This window comes from Tauraco erythrolophus, chromosome 15 (genome assembly GCF_009769465.1).
Source record: "Tauraco erythrolophus isolate bTauEry1 chromosome 15, bTauEry1.pri, whole genome shotgun sequence".
NCBI lineage: Eukaryota > Metazoa > Chordata > Aves > Musophagiformes > Musophagidae > Tauraco > Tauraco erythrolophus.
In genome coordinates this window covers 11,233,496-11,255,984 of record NC_141479.1, presented here as the reverse complement: position 1 = coordinate 11,255,984, position 22,489 = coordinate 11,233,496, and the positions used below count along the sequence as shown (strand labels likewise).

The 22,489-nt window shown below is 41.6% G+C and overlaps 2 protein-coding genes across 7 annotated transcripts in view; one reads left to right on the top strand and one right to left on the bottom strand.

Moving 5' to 3' along the window:
* Positions 1-9,232: 9,232 nt before the first annotated feature.
* On the bottom strand, positions 9,233-9,946 carry RGS9BP (regulator of G protein signaling 9 binding protein). Its single transcript, XM_009989905.2, has one exon. It carries the CDS (start codon positions 9,944-9,946, stop codon positions 9,233-9,235), a length of 714 nt encoding a protein of 237 aa, XP_009988207.2.
* A 691-nt stretch (positions 9,947-10,637) lies between these two features.
* Positions 10,638-22,489, top strand: part of ANKRD27 (ankyrin repeat domain 27) — a 41,226-nt gene continuing 29,374 nt past the window's right edge. For 4 of the 6 annotated variants that reach the window (XM_086620782.1, XM_086620783.1, XM_086620781.1 and 1 more), the window contains exons 1-4: positions 10,703-10,742; positions 19,298-19,428; positions 20,563-20,673; positions 21,734-21,890. In XM_086620782.1, the coding sequence (XP_086476908.1) occupies positions 19,327-19,428; positions 20,563-20,673; positions 21,734-21,890 (370 nt within the window). In that variant the 5' untranslated portion in view covers positions 10,703-10,742; positions 19,298-19,326. Of the gene's footprint in view, positions 10,652-10,702; positions 10,743-19,297; positions 19,429-20,562; positions 20,674-21,733; positions 21,891-22,489 lie in introns of those variants that run through there. The other 2 variants (XM_086620785.1, XM_086620780.1) reach the window with 1 other exon arrangement.

The following is a 22,489-nucleotide window of genomic DNA, read 5'->3' as shown; positions in this document are numbered from 1 at the left end:
ATACTAAAAGTGGGGCAGAACACCAGCTGCTGTACAGCCAGATAATATACATGTCTGCCCTCCCTCTCTTTTCCTTCCTCATGACCAAATGTACAAGCAGAACCAGGACATCTTGTGACTCTAGCCTCCTTTTTCATATTAATTTAACCATTATTGCTTATGAGTGATTACCATCTTAGGCAATGGAAGCATAAGGTACACTAGTGTGCCTGTTTCCTAGCAGAAGGCATTTTGAACCTAAAATCATGATGTTCACCTCATATTTGTCTGTCTTTTGCAGTCCTGGTATAGTTACCTATTTTTTTTTGTTAAGTGTACATCTTGTTAGGAATGTGCTTTGCCTAAAAGCTGCTTTATTGGTGAAAATAAACTGCTGAGGTTTTTCAAGATTTAACGTCCAACGAGCTTGATGGCTGATCAAAAAGATTTAGGGTCCCTTATGTCAGACATTTCGGCATAAAGGCATTTTAAGTAGAAAGTACTCGGGTACCAATAATGAACAGCATCATTTTCAATTGAGTCATAATACCAGCACATGCACAAAACTGTCTTACTGTGACAAAAATGCAATGTCTGATATCCCTGGAGCTTTTTTTCGGAACATCTTCAGGAAAATCTGATGAGAGATAATAGTGCAGATTATATTATTAAGTTTCTAAATGGGATGTTTTAATATTTTTAAACAGTCTAAAGTCTCACAAGTGCTAGTATGAAAAGCAGGAATAGCCTGGAAAACAATTCCTCTGGTGTCACTGGTATCCACTGGTATTAAATTTAGCAGATCTGGTTTCGTAGGCATTCTTGCGTGAGGGGTGGAAGTTGAACGTGTGGCTGGCATACATGCTGCTGTTTGCACCCTCAAACACTTACAGAATACCAGGACTGTCGGTAGTGAAACAGTTGTGTGGTTATAGCATTGTTCATGACTGTTCTCGGCATCTGAAGCAGTCCTTTGGGACCAAAGACAGCCAAGTGCAAGTTAAGGCAAACATTATTCTCTGCTCCCATTGCTTCATTTTTTCCATACAGTCCTGGAGTACGTAAGGCACCTCTTCCCCCTAAGGAGGATGACCTTCATTACCCAAGGGTCAGCATATTCACCCTATTGATGGCAATTTTTAAATTTCATTATTGTCTTACAGAGTAGTTCAGTATCTGTTCATGACAAAACTGAAGTCATCTCATGCAAAATTGCAGGAGCATATGCGTCTTTAAATCAGGACGGGAGGTGGCAGGAGGTTCTAAGGATGAACACTCAGAAACTGAGTGTTTCTGACATGCAGAAACTCTGTAAGCAAAGATCAAGTATGGAAAGGGGTGTTTTACCCCCTTCCAGTTTCCTGCTAAGAAAGGCAAAAGCTAAGCTCTGCGAGTGTGCATGTATCTGCTCTGTCAAAGCTATAGCTAACTTGTTGGAGATAGCTGAAATGAATACAGAAAATGTCTTAAAGCCAAACTAGATGTGAGGTTATCTATAAAGCAAGTTTCATTTCTTCATCTCCAACTTAGATGACTACTTTCTTCAATATATTCTGCTAAAATGGAGAGCTCATCTCACTTGTACTTAAAATTTGTGCAGCGTTACGAGTGATTTCAGGAAGAATGGAAAATCTGAGAAAATCTATTACTCAGGAATGCCAATCCTAAACTGAGCATACTAGTTTATTCCATTACTGTAGTGTAAATGTTCCAGCACAAGTGCATTCTACATTCAGCTGGGCTCCAGCATTATGCTTCAAGGACCAACTTGTAGGCTTGGAATACAGGAGATGTTAGTTTGGAGAAAAGTCTCCCCATAGGAAGAATTAGCTAGAGATGTGTACATGTGTGACACTCAGTAAGATGTAAGACAGAAGGCTGGAGAGTCAGAGGTCTCCTCCAGATTAAATTATTTAAAAATATGTATTTTTTCTAAAAAATTAAGAATTTGACTACCTTCATGCTTCTTGTATGCCAGAGCATACAATTTTTAACTTAATGGACACCAAATACTTTTGTATTTCAGGTTGTTTTCGAAAACAGATTGTGCTGTGTTGAAAAATAAACCCTTCTGAAGTGATGCAAAAGTTGTGCCAAATGAAACACCGTAAGATTACTGCACTTACAGTAGTTCTTTGTGGGATCATATTTCAGCAATGTGAAGGGTGTCCCTCCGCTTCAGCTACTGCTTATGAGAAAAAGAAAACATTAGTTTGTTAAAGAAAAAAGATTCAGGTAATTAGATATATAGAAATGATTGTAAAATTAGCTTTCTGGGTTTTTTTTTTGTATGATTAGAATACTTAGCAATAGAACGACTTAACTCCTTTTTGTTGCATCATTGCGTAAATTATTTTGCACATACAGATCAGTGCAGATCCCATCACTGTAATAATTTCAAATGAAAAACAAGGTCCACCATTATTTCACAAATTGGGCTTACCTGCTGTCCTGTGAGTTCGAGGTGATTATGCTGAGTCAGTTCTTGGTTTAATTTATATGTGTCTGGTGAAAGCTTTGTCCCCATGCAGGTGTAGTTTCTACTGTATCGAACAAATTGTTATAACCTCACGGATCAAAAAATTAAGAGATTTCACTGGCCAGATCTACTAGTTCTTAAACTGGCTTATTTCAAAATGACACTCTAAAGCTTTTAGATTGTTTAGCTTATATATATGGCTTTAAATTGAAAAAGGGCAGATTTAGATTAGATATAAGGAAGAAATTTTTCACTCAGAGGATGGTGAGGCACTGAGAACAGGTTGCCCAGAGAAGTTGTAGGTGCCCCATTCCAGGAAGTGTTCAACGCCAGGTTGGATGAGGCTTTGGGCAACCTCGTGTAGTGGATGGTTTCCCTGCCCATGGCAGGGGGCTTGGAACTAGATGATCTTTAAGGTCCCCTCCAACCCTAACCCTTCCTTGATTCTATGATTCTATGATTCTATATAATATCAATGAATGGGCAGACGTAACGAATAATGTGAAAAGTAAATATGTTATTCACTATACAGTTTTCCAAGTATTGTCTCCAAAATGTGAATAAATATCAAATCTAGGAAATGCAGGTTTATGATTATACACCATTATGTAGGTTGACTAAAAATAAAAAATATAGCTGCCTTCCTACAAAACAATATTCCAACAAATCAAAGCAGATCAGAAAACTAGGTTACAGATAGCATTAACAACTGGAAATGTTCTACTTTCAACGGATGCATAATGGATTACGTGCCTTACGCAAACTGAAATTATGGTTCTAATTCTGCAGCTTTTAATTACGCCAATAGTCTTCACGCATGTAATTTCTCACTGGCTCATCTGCATATTTATTCAGACCACGCTCTCTAGGACCCAGAACTCAAAAGTGTATTTGTATATAAAGTTACACATGCAATTAGCATATTGGATTAGGTTGCTAAGGGAGTATCGTGTTTGGTGTGCAGGTACTCCTCAGTCATTTTAGAGGGTATAAATAGTTAAATATTTTCTTTTGCCTGCTTTTCTCATTTCCACCTTTCTCACTTATTTTTCCCCCAAGTTTTATGCTATTTATATATAGATTCTTCAACATCATACAAAGGAATTTTAAAATATTTTCTTTTTCTCAAAACAATTCTACATGGCTGTATGACCTGGCATTTACTATTCTTACGAAAACCCCATGATTGTTGAAGTTATGTTTTAGGCTATGTAATTCCTTAATGCTGTGACACATCAATGAGTTCGACTGCGTACGTTCTTTGAACATTTGTATGCAAGAGACAGACTTGACTCATCATAGACTTCAGGGATTATTTTAAAGCATAGTGGAAAACTGACCAAAATAACAGACCACACAGTTCTACTATGATTGTGACTTCCACTTCTGTGCACTTGAATTAGAACTAGCTTTTAGAGGATTTGTTTGTTTGTTTAATTTGGTGGAGATGTTATTAGTAAATATATGGCAAATAACATCATGCAATACAGTGTAAGTAAAAGAAAACATACAGTTCAATCAAACATAATGAAAAAAACCCACCTGACCCTGTAGGGGCTCAAGAAGTCAATTTCTGATACTTAGGAAAACCACAGTAGATATTCTGACAAAATTACTGGAACTAAGCGATGAACGTAATTGCTTTTGCTCACTAGCCTCTGTAGGTGACAGATTTTCAGAGATGCTGTAATTTTATTTGTATTTGCCTATATGGCTTCTAGTCACATTGCTTCCAGCATGAAATGCTTGTGCTTGGCTGTATAAGAAGATGCAGAAGAGCCTTCATGCTGGTTAAATGCCACGTCACTTCTCACCTTTCCACAGGTTCAATCAGTGGTAGCTGATTAAGCCACGTTGCCCCCTGCATCACAGTACTGCAGCAGCAAGCTGTCAGGATGGATGACAGAATTCAGCCTTCTGGGGCCACCTTCTGCCAATAGAAAGTCCTTTGTAGTGTGAAACAGAGAGAAAGGGGTTGTCTTGTAAAATCGGTATCAACATGTAGCAAATCCAGAATTTTTTATTCTGTATTGAGTTAATCAGAGAATGGGTAGTTAGTTCCACTCAGGGCTATTTCACATTCTTTGTCCCACTGGCTATAAGATACTACCTTGTTATAGAGAAGCTATAGTTGAACGTTGTGATGCTAATATATCATATTTAACAAAATGCAAACTTTGCTAGCATAAGATGGAGAAGACGTATTTACTACATCCATCCATCTCCTTCCTTTTCTTGTCCTTCCTTCAACACATGCAGATAATTTTATATGAAAGACATTATTTTCTAATCCCACTTTTATTGTATGCTTACCATAGCAAATGCTGCTCACGTGTAGACTACTATTTTGTCCAGATCTCTTCCTGCATTAAAAGACTTACATAATCGTATTGAGAAAGCACTTAGAGATCTGTAATCCACTGGTCTTACTGAATGACTTTTTACATAATGAAAATCTGTGAAGGGTAACTATGTTGACTAGGAGTTCCATTAGCACTTAAATATAAGGTATTTCCGGAAAATTTTTATCAACAACACAAACCTTTTTAGAAAAGCAAAAGAAAGCCCATTGCCAGTCCTTTCAGACGAAAACAAATAAGCACGTTTAATTTTTAATTGGAAAGCTAATGACATCAGTCAGTTAGTCTGTTTTTAAATAATTGCATTCATGTAAAAAATATTTTATTTACGTGAAGAATTTTGAAACTAATTTTATTTCATTTTCATAGTGCTGAAGTTTGATATTGTTAGCAACATAAGAAGAATCACATTAATCATGGTTCTGTGTTTATTTTATTAGTAAACTAAAAAACAACATAGAGGGTTTTTTTGGTGATAGACTGGAAGTCCTGAAATAAAATTACAGATTGCTGCATTTAACAGACTGAGTTCTGATAGTCTGACAAACTGTTGGTTGTTGTTGCTATCAATACCATAGGACCAAGTTTCACACTCCTTAGGTTGTGTGTATTTTTTGCTAAAGTAAATGCAAGCTTTGCTGGCTGAAAGGGGCAGAGTTTGGATCCTAACAGTGAGGATCTAATACGTTAGTCTAGTCTTACACGTTCTCTAGTTCTCAGTTGCCTCAGCTAATGGTTCTGTACTTCACTCAACACCACCGAACAAGCAGTGCTGAAGGCAACGTCATCCCTGGTATCCTAAATGTTATTGTAGCTGTTTCCTAAGGCAGAGATTTCTTGACTTTTCAGACTGCTGATTCCCTTGCCGTATAAAATAAGATGTATCACTATATTCAACTTTGGGAGCTTGAGAGGGGTGCATTTAAGTCAAGAAAACTGTAAAGAAAGGACTTAGCATGTTACTTTTATTCCTGTGGTTGAAACAGGAGCTTTTTGTTTAGAAGAGCTTACTGACAAGCTGTATTAATATTCCAGTTTCTGTTTGGTTTTAATTACAGCTGCAAGCCAACCAGTAAGTTATAAGAATGTACTTTATTTTAAGTTAAATAAATAGTGACAGTAACAAGTTTGAATTATTCAAAGTGTAGAAAATACCACCCATGCACAGGCAAAACCAGTATAATTCAAGTCAGGAATAAGATTCTAGTGTACAGCAAATTTAATGCGTGTATCCTGTGAACAGAGACAAAAGAACTGAAGTAGAACAACATTGAAATAAAGCAATTACCATTTTCTTTTGCACTGAAAACACAGTAACATTCTCATTCACTGATCAGCATGAGAGTTATTTGCATTTTCATCATGCTATTTAAATATAGAGTATTTCAAAGTTCGACTTCCCATTTTTCACTTACAAAAATAGCATTTCCAGTCTCCTTCCAGTTGCATTCCAGTGGGGAAGAAAAATGAAGACTGCAGATCTACACCACCTGTTTATTTCTTAATTTAAAGGAAGCATCAGTACTTCTGGGCGATGGTGGTTTCATCTGGGTTTGACTTTGTGCACTCGTGCCTGAACTTTGTCACATTGAGCGTACACTTGATACAAGCGTAGGAGATTAATGGCAGGAACATTATCCAATGACATGGTGTCAATCCTCCATCAGAATTCTACTTAATCTTTTAATTTCAGATAGCCTAAGTATAAGATGCTACAGATTTTTTGGAACAAACTAGTGATGAATAAATCTGCAGCCAGCTTTGTATTAAGATTTGAAAATGCATTATTTTACCAAGATCCAATGCTTTAAATATTAATTGTGTACATATTCATAATGAAGCAAGACTTAGATAATAATAGGCTACTTATATGAATTCTTTGAGTCCTGTATCCAAAAAATGCAATGGACTGAAAATTTACGATGTACCAACTCACTGAGGCTTGCTTTTGAAGATGAGATTAACTACTCTTAAAAATTCTTCTACACAACTAACCGTGGATGAACAGTATACCCACTTCAGAATACCGAGATACAAGATAAATGAATGCTGTAGGTGTTACCATTTACTTATCCACCAGAAACCAGACTTGCATAACTTGGGTTTCCAGCATATGTGGTTAAATGATCTCATTTCAAAAGGAATATGGAGTTTTCAAGAAGCACAGAATGGAGTCCAACTTCTTATCCACCTTCCTGTGGACCAAGTAAAAGGAGAGTGCGAAGAGTGAAAATACCCACAAATCCTTAGAGATTAGTAGTGGCAATCCAAATATGTACATTCTCCTGCAGCTTTTGCTGTATTTTCCATAAATATGCTTACTAAATATGATTGTGAAGGAGATCTCATTTAAACGGACACACAGCAATTACACCTTGTCTAGACAGACTGCAACAGTAGCACCGATAAATACAGGCTTGACCTTGTTAGAATGCTGCTGGGGATCTCTAGGAACCTAGTTTAAGGAGGTATAGAACACATCCTATGGAATGAGTGAAATACAACAGAAAGGAATGGTGGAGTCATCTTACAAACTGAATTCCCATGAGAACGGAGCTAGACTGGATCAATGTGCAGAACTCACATTATCCTTCAATGTAATGATAGTCTATAGCCTTTAATTGAGGCCTCCGCTTAGTATTTTTCCTCACCTGTATTATTATTATTTTTTTCTTACCTACAAGTGACCATATTCAAATTTGTCACACACTTTTTCTCCCTAAACCCAATTCTCTTAAGTTTTAAAGAATAAACTGTTTGCTGCAGTATTTCAAAGTATGTTTAGTTCTCAACTCAAAAATACGAGCATTCATGAGTTGTCAACACAATTTTATTTAACAAGCAGTAAGACTATTGTCTAGTAACTTCACAGAAAAGGTCCGATTGTTGCTTTTGGATAACGGGTCCATAATAATCAATGCAGAAGAATAATAACACATTAAAATCCCCATATTACAGGGTCTTTATATTTGCCCGTGGAGTGCCTCCCAATACCTATGGCACTACAGAGTGTGCGCCAAGCATTCTTGAACGGATAGTGTGTGTTCGCAGTAATGGAAGACATTCCCTAAGTTACATAATGAATACCACAATACATAGGTCCTTTCACAAAACGTTACAGAGCTTCTCTGCAAAGTTAGTGTTTGTTCCCCCAGTTTTACATTTAAATATTAACAATTTTATAGGGAAGCAGTGGAAAGTTTTATGCTGCTCTTGCATTTACCTTCCAAAAGTGCAGTGTATCTAATTGGACCAATCCTACAGGCTTTCTGTTTCCCAGATGATTAATCAGACATGAGTGAGACATGAAACTGAGACACGTTTTTAGCTTTGTCTGCATTTCTGCAAAGAATTCAGGAGCTTGCAGAAACGTGACTGTACGTATACAGGCATCAATCCCTGCCTGTCAACATGAGAGGGGGATCTTTCTTTGGATCATCAGAAAGGTCTGCTTTAACTCGAACTGGTTTTGTTTGCCAAAATCTCTTTTCCGAAACTACTGCTTCTGCTGTGGGTAGATGCATTGCTCCTATTGTCATAGTTAATTGTGAAGTGCAAACTGTTTGCTTCTACAGAAAGAAAAATTTGAACCAGTGGCAAGAATCAGCCTTTCTGCAAGGGCAGACAAAACTGTGGTAAATGTGGATAAGAACCACGAGGCTTGCCAGTATTGAATATGCAGCTCCCTTTTTTTTTTCTCTGGATTTAGAAAGCGATTAGTCATTCGCGTATGCCGTGCCAACCCATGCAACTGGGGTCTGTGCAATCCAGTCTAAATCAACAAACAGTATTTGGTATCAAACATTGCTTGTTCTGTTTTCTCCATCCTCCTCCACACCTCCCCCCTCCCCAACCGTTAACTTATCTGAAATAGATACGTTGTTTACATTCTTTTATTGGGGTTTTCAGCCTTCCTCTTCTCCTCCACTGAAATAATATTTTGTGCATTTGATAAAAAAAAGTATTCTATTCACTTTGTTGGGCAAAACACCTGTGTTAGCCTCCACATTTGTGTTACTCGCATACTGTAAACAGTGACCAGCAGCAAACACCAGAGCCTATCAAGAACAAAAAATACAGGCTTCTGAGAATAGTGATCTATTAATAGCAGACAAATCCCTGTTATAGTCGGTAGTGATAATACCCTGATGCTTCATAGTTAACTGTTACAAGTCCAGCAGATGAAGACATCCTATTCTGCAAGCTGATTTGCATCTCTTTTCTTCGAAAAGCAAGAAGAAACAAATCGTGCGTTTTAGGATATGGAGAGGCAAGAGTTTTGCTTTGTTTTTTCAAGTGCTAGGTTTAAGTTTTCAGCTCATCCAAGTAACCCGTTTTGAAATTAAAGGTGAGGCATGAAACACTCCCAAGGACAGACTGGAGGGGGGTCGCTCTTGTCAGAGCCTGCACCACCCTAAGAGAGTTTTACCACACACACTGCCAGGACGATAGCGATAATTAGCACAGCGGAGAAAATAATCCCAGCCAGAACTTTGCTGATATCGCAGAAGGATTTATTTTCCTCCACAGAGATCATGCCAATAGAAGAAGCGCCCACGCTGATGGTGGATTTCAGTTCAGCCCCCGGGTCTTGCTTAGCCTCTACTGTCCACTGGGGGACATTGACCTTCATTTCCATCTCATACATCATCTCTCCTACCTGGTTGATTTCGTTCTCGAGGTCTTTCAAATCCACCACGTCTATATTGTGTTCAGCCTCGTATTTCATGTTCTGGACGCTCATCGCTCTGGCGGCCACACCAGAGGTTCCCCCGCTCATGCCTGTCTGGATCAGGTGCTTTTTGGGGACGTTTAGCGGGAACTCGTGGCCCAGCTCCAGGGCTCTCCTCATGTCGATCTCCAGGATCTCTAGGCACGTGGAGAAAATCACCCATAACCTCTCGAACTCGGCTTTATCTTCCTTACTCACGGTTTTGTCCTTCAGGACCGTGGTGAGCTTGTTCCTGTTGGCCACCGCCAGCTCCTGGGCTTTCTGCCGGGTTTTCTTGAGCTCCTCCCGCAGGTTCTGGGAGTCCGAGGTGCCGCCGATGGTCAGCACCATGTGCCGGTAGCAGGCGGTCACCTTGTTGAGCGCGTCCAGCAGCGCTTTGCACTCCTCCTTCACCATGATCCCGGCGGCGGCGCGGGGCTACGTCCCCGCCGCTCTGCCCTGCTGCCGCTCCGCCCCGACTACCCGGTACCGGGACCAGGGAGCTGCCGAAGCCAGATGCTACCAGCGCACATGGCAAGCGGTAGCTTCGGGTCGCGCACGCATTCAGCGCCCTGTCACACGCCCCGCGTCCCCGCCGGCTGCTCAGGCGGCGCCGACGCCTCTGGGAGCCCGGGCGGGCTGCGGGGAGCCCCGGGGGGCGGGTAGCATCGCTGCCCACCTGCTACGGCCACCGTGCGGGAGAACCGGGGCGGCTCATTCCGCGCCGCGCTGAACGGCAGCCAAGACTTCCAGCAGTCGGGCGCCGCTTTTTGAAAAGTGCCGAACGCCGAGAAAGCAGGAGAAAAAAAAACATGCGAAGGATAAAGCTCTCGAGAACGAAAGCCGGGAAGCCGGACGTCCCCGTCCGCCGGTGCGCCGCCGCCGCCGCCACTCGCATTTAACTCGTCCCAGCTGAGCGCCCGCGGAGTCACATGGCGCCGCGCTGGGAGCGCCCGCGGCCTCCCGGGCGCGGCCCGGCCCGGCCCTATAAGCCCTCGCAGGCTCCGCCTCCGCAGGCTGTGACCCCGCGGCGGCTGCCTGGCTCCTCGCTCGCTCCCCGCCGGCGCCCGGCCATTGGCTTCGTGCGGCGCCGCCGCCGCGCCGGGCCCGCCCTGGATCCCGGTAGGGCTTGGCTGAGGCGCGGAGCGGTTGGGGGAGGTGGGCCGCCAGCCGCTCGCCGCGGCCGGGGAGGAAGGGGGAGAATGTTGTCGGTGTAAGTAGCGCTCCCGCCTCGGGCGCCCCGACCCGCTCCTCGGCGGCAGTACGGCTCCCCGCGGGCAGCGCGCGGTGGCGGGAGCCGCGGGGCACGCGCCGCCGGGGTGGTCCCGGCCGTGCCCTCCCGCCTCTCCGTGAGCGGGAGGGGGTGGCGCGCGCGCCCTCGCGTGCCGCGCGCCGGGAGCGGCTCGGCCGCGGCCTGGCCGCCGCGCGGCGGGCGGGGGCTGTGCCGGCCTCCGCCGCGGCCTGCTCCCGGGCCGGGGCTGCGGCGCGGAGCCGCCGAGCTGACGGGGGCCCCGCGGCGGCGGTCAGGTCGTGCTTGCTCCCGTGTCGTACGGGGGCCTGGCGCCGCCGCCGGTGGCTTGGCGGGACCTCCGGCCGCACGAACGGGCGGCACTTGTTAGTGCCCGCGGTCTCGCTGGCACCTGCCGCCCGTCCCGCGCCTTTGCCGCGGTGAAGCGGCAGGCGCGTTTGACACGTTGTTGCGCCCCGTTTAGCCCCAGGTAGGCTGCTCGCGTGAGGTCAGTGCTGCCGCGCTCCTGCCCGCCGTGAGGGCAGCGGGTGTCCCCGAGGCGCTCGGGCAGTGCCGGGGGAAGAGCTCCCGTATTCATCTCGCACGGGCTGTTGCAGAAGGGCAGCGGGAAGTGCTGGTGCGCGATCCAGAACGTCTGCAGTCAGCTCAGGTCGAGCAATTGTACGTCAGAAAGTCCAGGAAACACACACCAGTTCCTCACTAGCAGAAACGATGCCGCATAGCCCGCCCTTGTGAGTGCGCCGAAGTACGGTGAACCGGTCAGGGATGGACACCGGGCTGTGCTTACATGTACGTCTGAACCTTCTGGAAGAACAGAATTGGTGAGGCTGAGTGCTGCGTAGTGAACTACACTGTGTTGTCTCTAGCACATGATGAGTCTTTGCCACAGTGCGCTTCTGGAGAACTTGCTTGTCATAACATCTGCTACTACGTATGCCTTAGTGTTTGTGTGTAACTGAGTGGTTTTCTGATGCTGTAGTAACTTGAAAAAGATGTGAAGACATACTCGTGTGAGGAGATGGAGCATGACCCTTTCCCTTATCTTGCCACCCCTTCAGTGCAGTGTGTGCTAAGAGCAAGATAAGGTGCTATGAGGAGCAGAGTCCGGGCAGACTGGCTTTCTGGTGCTGAGCCCAGCCTAAAGACTCTGTCTAGACTGTGTTGCTGCCTCTGGATTTTGGTAGCTTGAACTTTGCTGACTGTTTTTGTGGTGTTTTTTTGTTCTGCTTTGATTTTGGCCCTAAGTCTTAGCTGTATATAACTTCTGCTGCAGGTTGCCACCTGTGGAAACTGTTAAAACTACCTTTTAACTTGTGTAGGTTGCCAAGTTATTACAGAGTAAACTGAGTAGCTCTCTACCAGTTTGAGTGTTGGTAGCCTAGAAGCAGTGAATTGATAATGCCTGTTTGCTTGTAGGAGTGAAGAAACACAGGATGATTTTGACCTGATTATAAGTGAAGTCTTATAATTGCCTAATCATTGTCAGGTGGAAAAAGGATTAACTCTGGGTTTGAATCTGGAGTCCTGTAGGACTTAAGTGTTAAGCTTATTGCTAACTAAATTATGCATGTTTGTGTGTATAGCAGCTGTGTTCAAAGTCTGCCACGTGTCACTCAAGTTACTGTTCGTTGTGGCCCATCAGAATCTTGAAACTGCTTCTCTGGAAGTAGCTGAAAAGGGGAGAGGGGGGTACTGTTTTTGGAAACATGTGACTCCTTAAACCTGAAGGTGGCAGCAGTTATAATCTGTGTGAGATAATGCCTAAATACATCTTTAGGTGTGTCATGTGGGAAGAAAGAGGCTGTTAGTTAGATTAGTTCTAAATTAAGTTCAGCTGCATGCAGTTATCCAATTCATGTAGATTGTAGAAACCCTTAGCATTCGGTTGTAGTGTCAGACAGGTGTGGTGTTCTGAAAATGCAAATCTTGATACTGCTTTCAAACAAGATGCTGACTAGCTGAAATATTGTCCTGGGAAAACTGTAAGGATGGAGTGTAAAAATCCTTAGAAATTAATTAGGAAGCAGCATAATGAGTAAGAGGAGAAACTTGTTTCCTGGTTCTGAGGAAAGGCTTTCTTGCAGTAACTGTTAATGACCATATTCTTCCTGTTCCAGTACCCTTAAAAATGTTTGCTGAGTATTCTGTGATGCTTCTTGAACATCACTACTTGTTAAATACTATTTTAATAGACTTTTAAGTAGAATTTTAGGTAAATGCAGGTCTGTTTTGTTTAAATGGTTGGTAAGCCTTGCCTGATGGGCTTGCTTCTGGAGTAAGCTCATATACCAAATTCAATCTGAAGAATGCTGTGGCCTGAGAGAGCTTGAAGCAGCTGTGAGATGAGGAAGGAAAATAAGGGTAGGATATAATGAAAATGAAACATGACATCAACCCTCTCCCTTCCCCCAATGACACTACACAACTTCCTTCAGTAACTATTCTGTGACTTGCGTTCTGCTAAGCATTTTGCTGGTAAAGTGGCTCGAGGATTTGATCCATATCAAGAACCTTATTTTATATCGTGGAAGAATGTTAAACTAATATGTCTGTGTCATGGTGCTTACTGTCAGGAAGCTCTTAATTACCTCAGGCTGGTGTGTATGGTGTGTTCTGTAGCATGAAAACACCAGTGGTGGTTAAAATCACTTCTTTACTAGTTAGAAGAACTTACCTGCTGAATTGTGTTCCAGCCTTCCTTACCCTTGCTCTGCTTCTTAAAGGAGGGAACTAGTGTAACTCTACAATATCTTTTATAACTAGATATTCTAATAGTGGTCTTATGTTTAAGTTTCTTACAATGATGAGGTAAGACTTGCTGGTCTGCAGGGACTTTAGTTTTCCTATTGAAATGCAGAGAATGGATCACTTTTCTGTCCAGTTGTCTGGTCTAAGGACCGTAGGAGCTATAGTGAAGGGGGTGCAGGGCTGCTGGCTTCAGTTCCCTTGTATTTCTGTAGGTGGCCTGTGCTGAGGCTGACTCTGCATACTTGGTTTCTTCACAGACTTGCTGCTAGTCTTGGAGTTGGTATCAACCTTGTGTGGTCTCCTGTGAACAGTGATGGTCTGTAACTCTGTAGTCAAGATTCTGTGACTCACATCTCAGCAGAACAGTGTTGGGGCCCACTGCACCCTCAATACACAGGCTAGGAAATTACACCTCTGTCTTGCCTCAGTAACTAAAGCATCAAAATAATTGGCTTAAGTAAAACAGTTTTTCTTTGTATTTCAGCTCTTCAGTTTTTGTTCCCTCCTCCAGAAAAGTGCATGTGCTGACACCTCTGCAAGCCTGAGGAGGTGACCTTAAATACAACTGACATATTTGGAGGAAGCGTCCTTGTTTGAGAATCTGTTTTGGGAACTTTGTGCTTTCTGTTAATGTTTTTCCTCTAAACCTGTTCCTTGTAATTGTTTACGTGGTTCACTGATCAGTGCTCTCTGCATTCTGTTCCAGGGCTTGCTTGTGAATAGCTCAGGGCTCCCATCTGAGAATTTAGTGCAGCTTTAACAGTGGTAAGCCAAAGAATGCAAGTCCTTTGCACCTACTGTGGTGAATTTCTTAACCTGCAAGAATTGAATTGGGAATCTAGTCTCTACTCTGCTGTGGAGAGGACAATGTAGCTTGTTCCTAGTACTTGGCTAATGACAAATAATCATTTGTCTGCAATCAGTGGAAGTGACTGAAATTGATTCATCGTGTGAAGCTAAGGAGAAGTGAAACTTCATGGTATTGCTATGCAAGAAGAATTCAGTGAATTTATGCTGCTTGAACATGATGCACTAATAGATCTGTTGTTGAAGACTTTGGAGAACATGGCATTGGCTTCTTTGTAGCTGGACTTTTGTGGAGAGGACATTGATGTACTTTATGTTAGCATCCCAGGGTAACATCCAAACTTGCTCTCCTGGAGAGATTTCAGGTTACTGAACTAGGCTAATATTTTTTACCAGCTTTGGTAGCTCTGCCGAAGTATTATTAAAATGCCATAGTGAAAACACAGAATCTTACACTATTCAACATTAAATATGAAGTATTTGTATACAGAATCCCTAATTCTGTTATGAAAGACATTTTCCCTGCAGTGTGTTTTGTTAGATCTTTAATAGTGGTATAGCAGGACATTCAGAAGATGATATGCCTAAGAATTGAGTAAACAGTTGTACAGTTTGGATGTGGATATGATTTAACTACCAAGTAACAATGCAGGTACAATGACATCTCAATGACATCTTCTACTTTAATGGGTGTTTGTCTAAATTTCAAAATGCTTTGTAAAAGGAACTGAAACCCGATAGGTCTGTAAAAGGTACCTCACTTGATCGTCTCTAAAGGAAAACTCCATCAATAACTAAATAAACTGCCATAGTAAAATTCTACCTATTGTTTTCAGTACCAAAGGTCATAAGACTTTGTTTCCAGTGTTTTGGAGAAAACAGTGATGTGCTTAGATGCCAGGATATGTTTTTCACTTTGTCTATCCATTGTATTATTAGTTACATTGTTAGAATTGTCACTCCGTTCTTAATCAAAAAGGATTTGGCTGTTTTAAGGTTATGACTGTTGATGTTTTAAAACAGTAGCATAATGCTTATTAGATTCTCTGATCACCTAGCTTCTGTTCTTCCAGCAATTTGAGTTATTTCTGTGCTTACAGGCATGAAGCCACAGACTTAAGTGATTCCATTTAAACCTTTTATATCACATTAGTACTTGTGTATTGCTTTACAGCTCAGTGTAATAGAATTTAATAAACTTCATAGTAAATATGGCTTATGACATTTTTTAGCAGGTTTTCTGTAAAGCATAGAACAATTCTAATGTAAGTAAGGCTTTGTACATTTCTTGTTTTCTTGATGTTAGTAAATCTAAAGCTGTCTAAGGTGCAACTGGAAAAGTAAATCTGTATCCCCCCCGGTGCTGCCCCCCTGCCCCCCAAGTTAAATTAGGTTGAAGTTGGATGTTGTGTTCTGCCAACAAACTCTCAACGGAGTATTCTAATGTGTTCCTAGAATTACAGCAATGCATTAGCCAGTATTCTCAGATGCATTTAACTTTTGGGGTGGAAAGAGATTGACTTAGTGTCAAAACTGCCTGAACCAAAATTTTGGAAAGGTTTAATGTACTCTCTTGATTCTGTAGACTTAAATAGATTAAGTTCAGTATAAAGGCCTTTTTTTCCTGTAATTACTGAAATTGTAGCTGGCTTATGCCAGACACTTACATCTCTGAAGAATGCTGTGGATAGGTGAAGGGTGTCCAAGTGAATACAGTCACGTAACTGTTTCAGTTAATAAATATTCCACCCTTTCTTTTTCTTACCCATATTTTAATCAGATATGATAGCTATCCACTAGTGTAGCACTGAGCAGATGCAGGGGTAAGGGAGAGAGAAAAGGGAAGGAAATACAGAATTGTGATTCTCAAACCAGTGCTAACTTGGCTGGTGGTGGTTACATCCTGCTGTGTGGGAACATGCATCTGGTGAGCAGTTCAGGGTTCACAGTCTGCTTCTGCTCAAGGTGGGTAACAAATACCTGTGTGAACTAGAAGTTTTAGCTTCCTTATTGGGATATACATGTTGATGTTGCATTGCAGTAGCTAAAATGCCAGAATTCAGTATTTGAACGCAGTTTCTTTCCACATCTTGCCGCAGCTCTCAAGTGTCATTCAACCCTGTCAGTAGTTCTGTAGAAAAAGAATCTACAAGGCTGCCCCTCAGTTTTCTAAAACTAGTTATTTGTGGTGCATAACTCATGAACCAGGAACTGAGGATTGTAATTTCAAGCTTTTCCTGTGATGATCTGTCAACTGAAATTATTCTTAAAGTACTCTAGTTGCTTGTGTCTTTTTCAGGTGCAGACAATGATTTAAGAGTTACATCTGTCACATACACAGCAAGCTTCGTAAGCTCAGCTTTTCTGTGGGACTGGGAGCTCCCCTCTTCCTATAAATATCTTCCACCTGGAAGATAGTAACTTCCAGATACTGGACCAGATAGTGAACATGATTTCATTGATGAGATATCTGTGTTCCTGCAGCAAACCCACCACTGGGCTTGCCATTGTCTTTTCTCCTTTCCCTGCTGCTGGCTGGGGAAGCCCACAGCTTGAACTTGAATTGCAGCTGCCTGCCAGGAAATGTTTGTAGTAATTATCAGCTGTGGAATTACTGGTGATCATCCTGTTTACCCAGGCACTGTGGTAAGACAGATCTTGTGCAAAACTGGAAGAGGTTTTTTCTAGTTTTGAGGTCTTGTAATGACTGAACTTGGCTAGTCTTTTGAAGGCATCAGTGAGCAAATGTTTTCTTCCTCTGTGGTGGCAAACCTCAGATCTGTGCTCCGAAGAACACTTTTTGGACTGCTGAATTAGTATTCTTTCATAGAAGCTCTTAGTGTTATTGTATGTTTTGAAAGCGGATGGACCATTTTATCTGCAACTTCACAGGAAAACTCTGCTTGAGGCAGTTATCTACTACTGCCAGACTTCAGTGGTTCAGGCTGAGGTTGTCCAAGCTGTATGTAGCTGGTGATAACTTTATAGTGGAAATTGCTTGCAGCCTTAGCTGATCAGTTTTGTGTTTAGCTCTCCTAAGGGAGCTCTCCTTGTGTCTAGTTACAAGGAGGCACCAGGCTGTAGATCAGTTAATAGACTATAGATTAGTTAACAGCAAAGCTGAAACTAAGAGGCTGTCTAAAAATTGGAAGGAGTTGGGTGTATGTCTTTCCACTCTTTTAAACTGCCATACAATGGTGTCGTGTCTCTTCCGTTATCTACAAAGGCATTTTTTAGTACCAGTACAGCACTAGGTAGTAAGATATTACAAGTGCTACAGAACAAGCATAAGAAGCTCACACTGAGCAAATAATGTGCTAAGGATAATTCTACATTTAAGAAAACAGGGAAATATTGCTTGTGTAAGGGTGGCTTGCTCAAATTAAGTTCTGCTACTGTTCTCACCCTTTCCTAGGATATATAGAATCATAGAATGATTAGGATTGGAAGGGACCTCAAAGATATCTAGTTCCAATCCCCCTGCCGTGGGCAGGGAAACCCTCCACTACACCAGGTTGCCCAAAGCCTCATCCAACTTGGCCTTGAACACTTCCAGGGATGGGGCATCTACGGCTTCTGTGGGCAACCTGTTCCAGTGCCTTACCACCCTCTGAGTGAAAAATTTCTTCCTTATATCCAATCTAAATCTGCCCTCTTTGAGTTTAAATCCATTGCCCCTTGTCCTATCACTACACACCCTTGTAAAAAGTCCTTCTCCAGCTTTCCTGTAGGCCCGCTTTGGGTACTGGAAGGCTGCAATAAGATCACCCTGGAGCCTTCTCCAGGCTGAACAGCCCCAACTCTCTCAGCCTCTCTTCATAGGAGAGGTGCTCCAGCCCTCGGATCACCTTCGTGGCCCTCCTCTGGACCCGCTCCAGCCTATATAGCTGACGTTGCATTAGGCAATTGTGCAACTTCTGTTGATTCCTAAGGGAAGCTGCATGAGAGGGAAAGACATAGAACAGACTGGTTAATTAAGCACTTGTAAGCCTGTTAATCTCAATTCTTCTGAATAAAATAATTCTGAAGTTATTCCAGAAGGGACCTATTGGGGTTTTTCTTGCCCTTGTGTCTAGGATGATGTGTCATAGTTTTTTTAGAGAATTGGAATTGAGGAAGAAAGCAGTTGAGGGTCCAGTGCCTCTAGAGATCATCTTTTCTCTGTGACACCTCTAGTGTAGCTTTTTCCAATGCCTACAAGTTGGGTTTTCTGTCTTAAGTTGCTTTTTTGCTCACTGTTTTGCCAAATGTTGTGCATCAGCCTCACATCAGATCATTGAGACTTTTGCCATGGAAGTAGATATGACCACAACTGATGCGTTTCATGGTAACTTTCAATTATGACATGGATATCCATATCTCCTTGGTGTACCTTTCCTATAACTTTCCGTCGAAAGTTGAGGATTGCCTTACACAAGGGTTCCTGTTACACTATGTGAGTGTCTCATTGATGTGTCAGTCAGTAATCCTTACACAGGTGAGACTGAAGACTTACATGAGCATACTGGAGGAGCACAATTGCCTGTGGGGCAGTAGAATCTGCTGTAAAGAAGCTGTTAATTTGTGTCTCTAGGATTGTTTTGGACCTTAGCAGTGCAAGTTAGCTTATATATTATATATCAAAGTGGTAGTAACGTAGATCTTCTCTAATCCTCTCCCAAGTTTTGTCCAAAGCTATCATGTGTTGTTAGGCTTCAGCACCTGGAAGACTTAAAGAGACATTATGAGGATAACTATGTAATTTGAAGCGTATATTAATGCAAAATAACATTTCAGAATAAATTCTGAGTTATTATGGTTACCTTCTTGCTATTTAACCATGCCATTGGCTACTTAAATCAAGACCTGAAAGTGCTCTTTTCTTTTGGACAAGAGGAATCAAGCTGTTCCCTAGATATTTCTAAATATTATGCTTTAACAGATACCATGTATGATACATTAAGCATTCTTCATACATATTCCAGAAAATATCCTCGGAATATCTGAAGTCCATATGGCTATGTATGATGAAGATATCTTGAAAAATCCCTTTTATTTGGCCATTCAGAAGCGGCGTCCTGATCTGTGCAGCAAAGTTGCAGAACTGCATGGTATTGTAAGTATGAATAAGTACAAAAGAGCTTATTAAATATAGTTATGTGTTTAAATCATACGCCTGCTATGACACATGTAAAGATTAGTGCAAGCCGACAAAACTTGGAAGTGAACCAGAGCAACTTTAAGTTGCTTGTCATTTACTAATATGACACTCTTGCATGGTAGTGAAAGATCAAAGCTGGTGTTGCTTCTAGACTTTATAGGAAGCCTATTTTCTTTGCTATGAGCTCAAGTTATGTATTTTTCCCCACTTAAAATGGAATTGACCTTTTGAAATATCTGGTGGACAGTTGCTTGTTTCTGACAGCATTTTACATAGCAAAATAAAGCCATTAAACTGAGCTGGAATGAAAACTCTGGTCCTTAAGACTTCTAAACTGGGTATTCTGCAATTAGTCTTCATCCAAAATTGCATGGAAACTCCATTAAACTTGTGGGTTATCGTTACCTGATTATAAAATGAAGCCTTAAATTGGACAGGATTCTTTTGATTGTATATTAAGATGATATCAGCTGAAATGCTACAATCTGTTCACCAGTTCTGTCTGTATTCTGTTTTTGAAAGCTGGGTACTGAAAGAACCACTTGCTTCATGCTTATCTCTTCATTGACAATGAGGTGTATTTTTTAGCATGTTGTACAGGGTTTGTTGTATTCATAATGTGCTGCTTTGACAGTTTGAGACAAATTCTTAATTAGAATCTGTTGGGTGCAGTAAACTCAAGGTGTTTCTTACCTTAGATTTTTTTCTTTCTGATGGATTTTCATTTTAGTTTGAAAATCTACTTCACTTTTACTAGCTGCCTAACTTTTAAGTCGTTCAGCTGACTGGTGATAAGTAACTTAAGTAAGACTTAATCTCCTTCTCTTAGTGCTGTTTGTTTCAGCTGCATCTGTCATCCTTTTTCAGGTAAGTCACCAAATGAAACTTCTAGGTTAATCACCAGACTGTGCGTCTACCAATGGCCTTTCTTTTTTATTAATTTAAGCAAAAACACCTATAATAGCTATACATTTGCTAGTAAATGTTTATAAGCCAGATTCAATTGCTTGCCTCTAAAAGGCAAAAGCTATTGGTGCTTAGCTGCTGATACATAGCGTTTCTCTCTGAAGTATCATCTGACTTTTTTAGGTGTTAGTTCCATGCAAAGGAAGCCTTTCAAGCAACAGTATTTCTACCTGCCAGTTTGAATCTTATGTTCTGAAGCCGCTAGAAGAAAATTTTCAGACCTTAAATGGAAAGGTATTTCTGTTTTCATATCTGAATGTGGCTTGGGGACACTCCAATAAATGATTCACTGCAGTTGATGACTGATAGTGTGAACTAATGGTTACAGGAGTGATAGCTAGGAGTTAGAGCTAACTGGCAAAAGAAGCCTGTGGCCCACCTAAGCCAAAGTTCTGAGGGGTATGCTGCTTTGTAGCAAAAGCTGTGTTTTGGCATGTACACAAAAATAGTTGTCCTGTTCAGATGGTAACAATGCCTCTGATTTCAGCTTACTGCTGTAGCGAAGCAACTTTGTCCATTTATCGGTGTTTTGTGGCTGTTAGGAATTTTGTTGTGTGACAGAAGGGCCTTTATCACTTAGTTAAGAACTGTCTCTCTAGCTTTCAGGCAAACAGTAGCCTGCCTATATTATATGCAGATGCAAGTTCACCAGGGCTTAAGACAACATTATGATAGTGTCAAGTTGCATCTGAGGCCTGATGTACTAATTCAGTTCAGTAAGTGGAGTAGGAACTGAGTAATGTAGCAGCAAGCCATGATAACCAATGCTAATGCTGCATAGGATTACACTTTTTACTTAAAACTTTGCAGTATAGTCTGAGATCTTGCACCTGTTTGCAGGCTGTTGTCTAGATCTTCCTACTGCAGATGTCCTCACTGGAGTTGCTTGAGAAGATAACTTGTCTGTATTTCTCACGCTTAACTTTATGTGGTGTTTTTCTGAAGCTGAGCTTAGACCCCAGTTTTAAGTTGTCTTTCAATTTCCTTTCTAATAAGGGCTCTAAAATCTGCAATTAGTCACTTAGACCTTGGAGGGAGATTGTCTGAAGCCTCCTCTATTAGTAGACTTGTAAAGAAAGTAGATACCAGCAAGGTTTAGCTAGCCGTTGTAGACTGAAGGAGTCTCTGTTTCAGTGTCTATGCAGCACAAGAACATGAAATCTCTTGAATCTAGGGCTTTCTTGTCTTGCAAGATTCTCTTATTTCCCTGGAAATGTAATTGCAGTGCAGATGCCAATGAGAAACTTAATTCTGGTGGACTTTTACACTTGATTTGGTTTTTGTTTTGTTTCAGGAGATCTTCATACAAGGCAACCTCATCATTTTGGGAACTGGTTTTAATTATCATCTCTCGGTACCTGTTCTTTTTGAGGAAACGTTTTACAATGAAAAAGAAGAAAGCTTTAGTATATTGTGCATAGCTCATCCACTGGAAAAAACTGAAAGCTCAAGTATGTATTGAAGTGTAAACTTGGTGGTCTTGTTTACACAGTAAGCAAATTAGTATGTTTGATATGCTTAATACAGTTCCTTCATTCTGAAAAGTGTTGGCTTGGTTGAAAGCTCTTGGCATTTAGCCTGCTGGGGTGGAGATCATTATGCTGCTGGAGAAAAATATTAAGTTGCTTCCAGGCAAACTTGATTCTGAAGGGTCTATGCCCCAGTCATAGTACTAAAAATAATCTGTGGAATACTTGTTCCAGCATGATTTTTTTAGCAATGCTCAGTTTAGTGCTGACTGCTTAAAAATTGATTTAGTCTTAAATGTAATGTGTGTCTTGAGATGCCAAGTGGATGCATGAAAACTGGAGAGAAACTCTTTCATGATCACTTAGTCAGTGGTTAGAGGTTGTATAGCAACTCTTCTGAACCTCTGGTGGTCTGTCTCACTAAGTTGAATGTATTAATTTTTATCCTAATACTGAAGTTGCTCTTGATAAGGCTGGAGCACTATTTCCCAGGCTATTATTAAAGCTGTGAATGTAGCATGATTTCCTTGTGAATTTGTATAATAATGTGTGTTTACTAATTAAATGGAACAGAAGTGTCT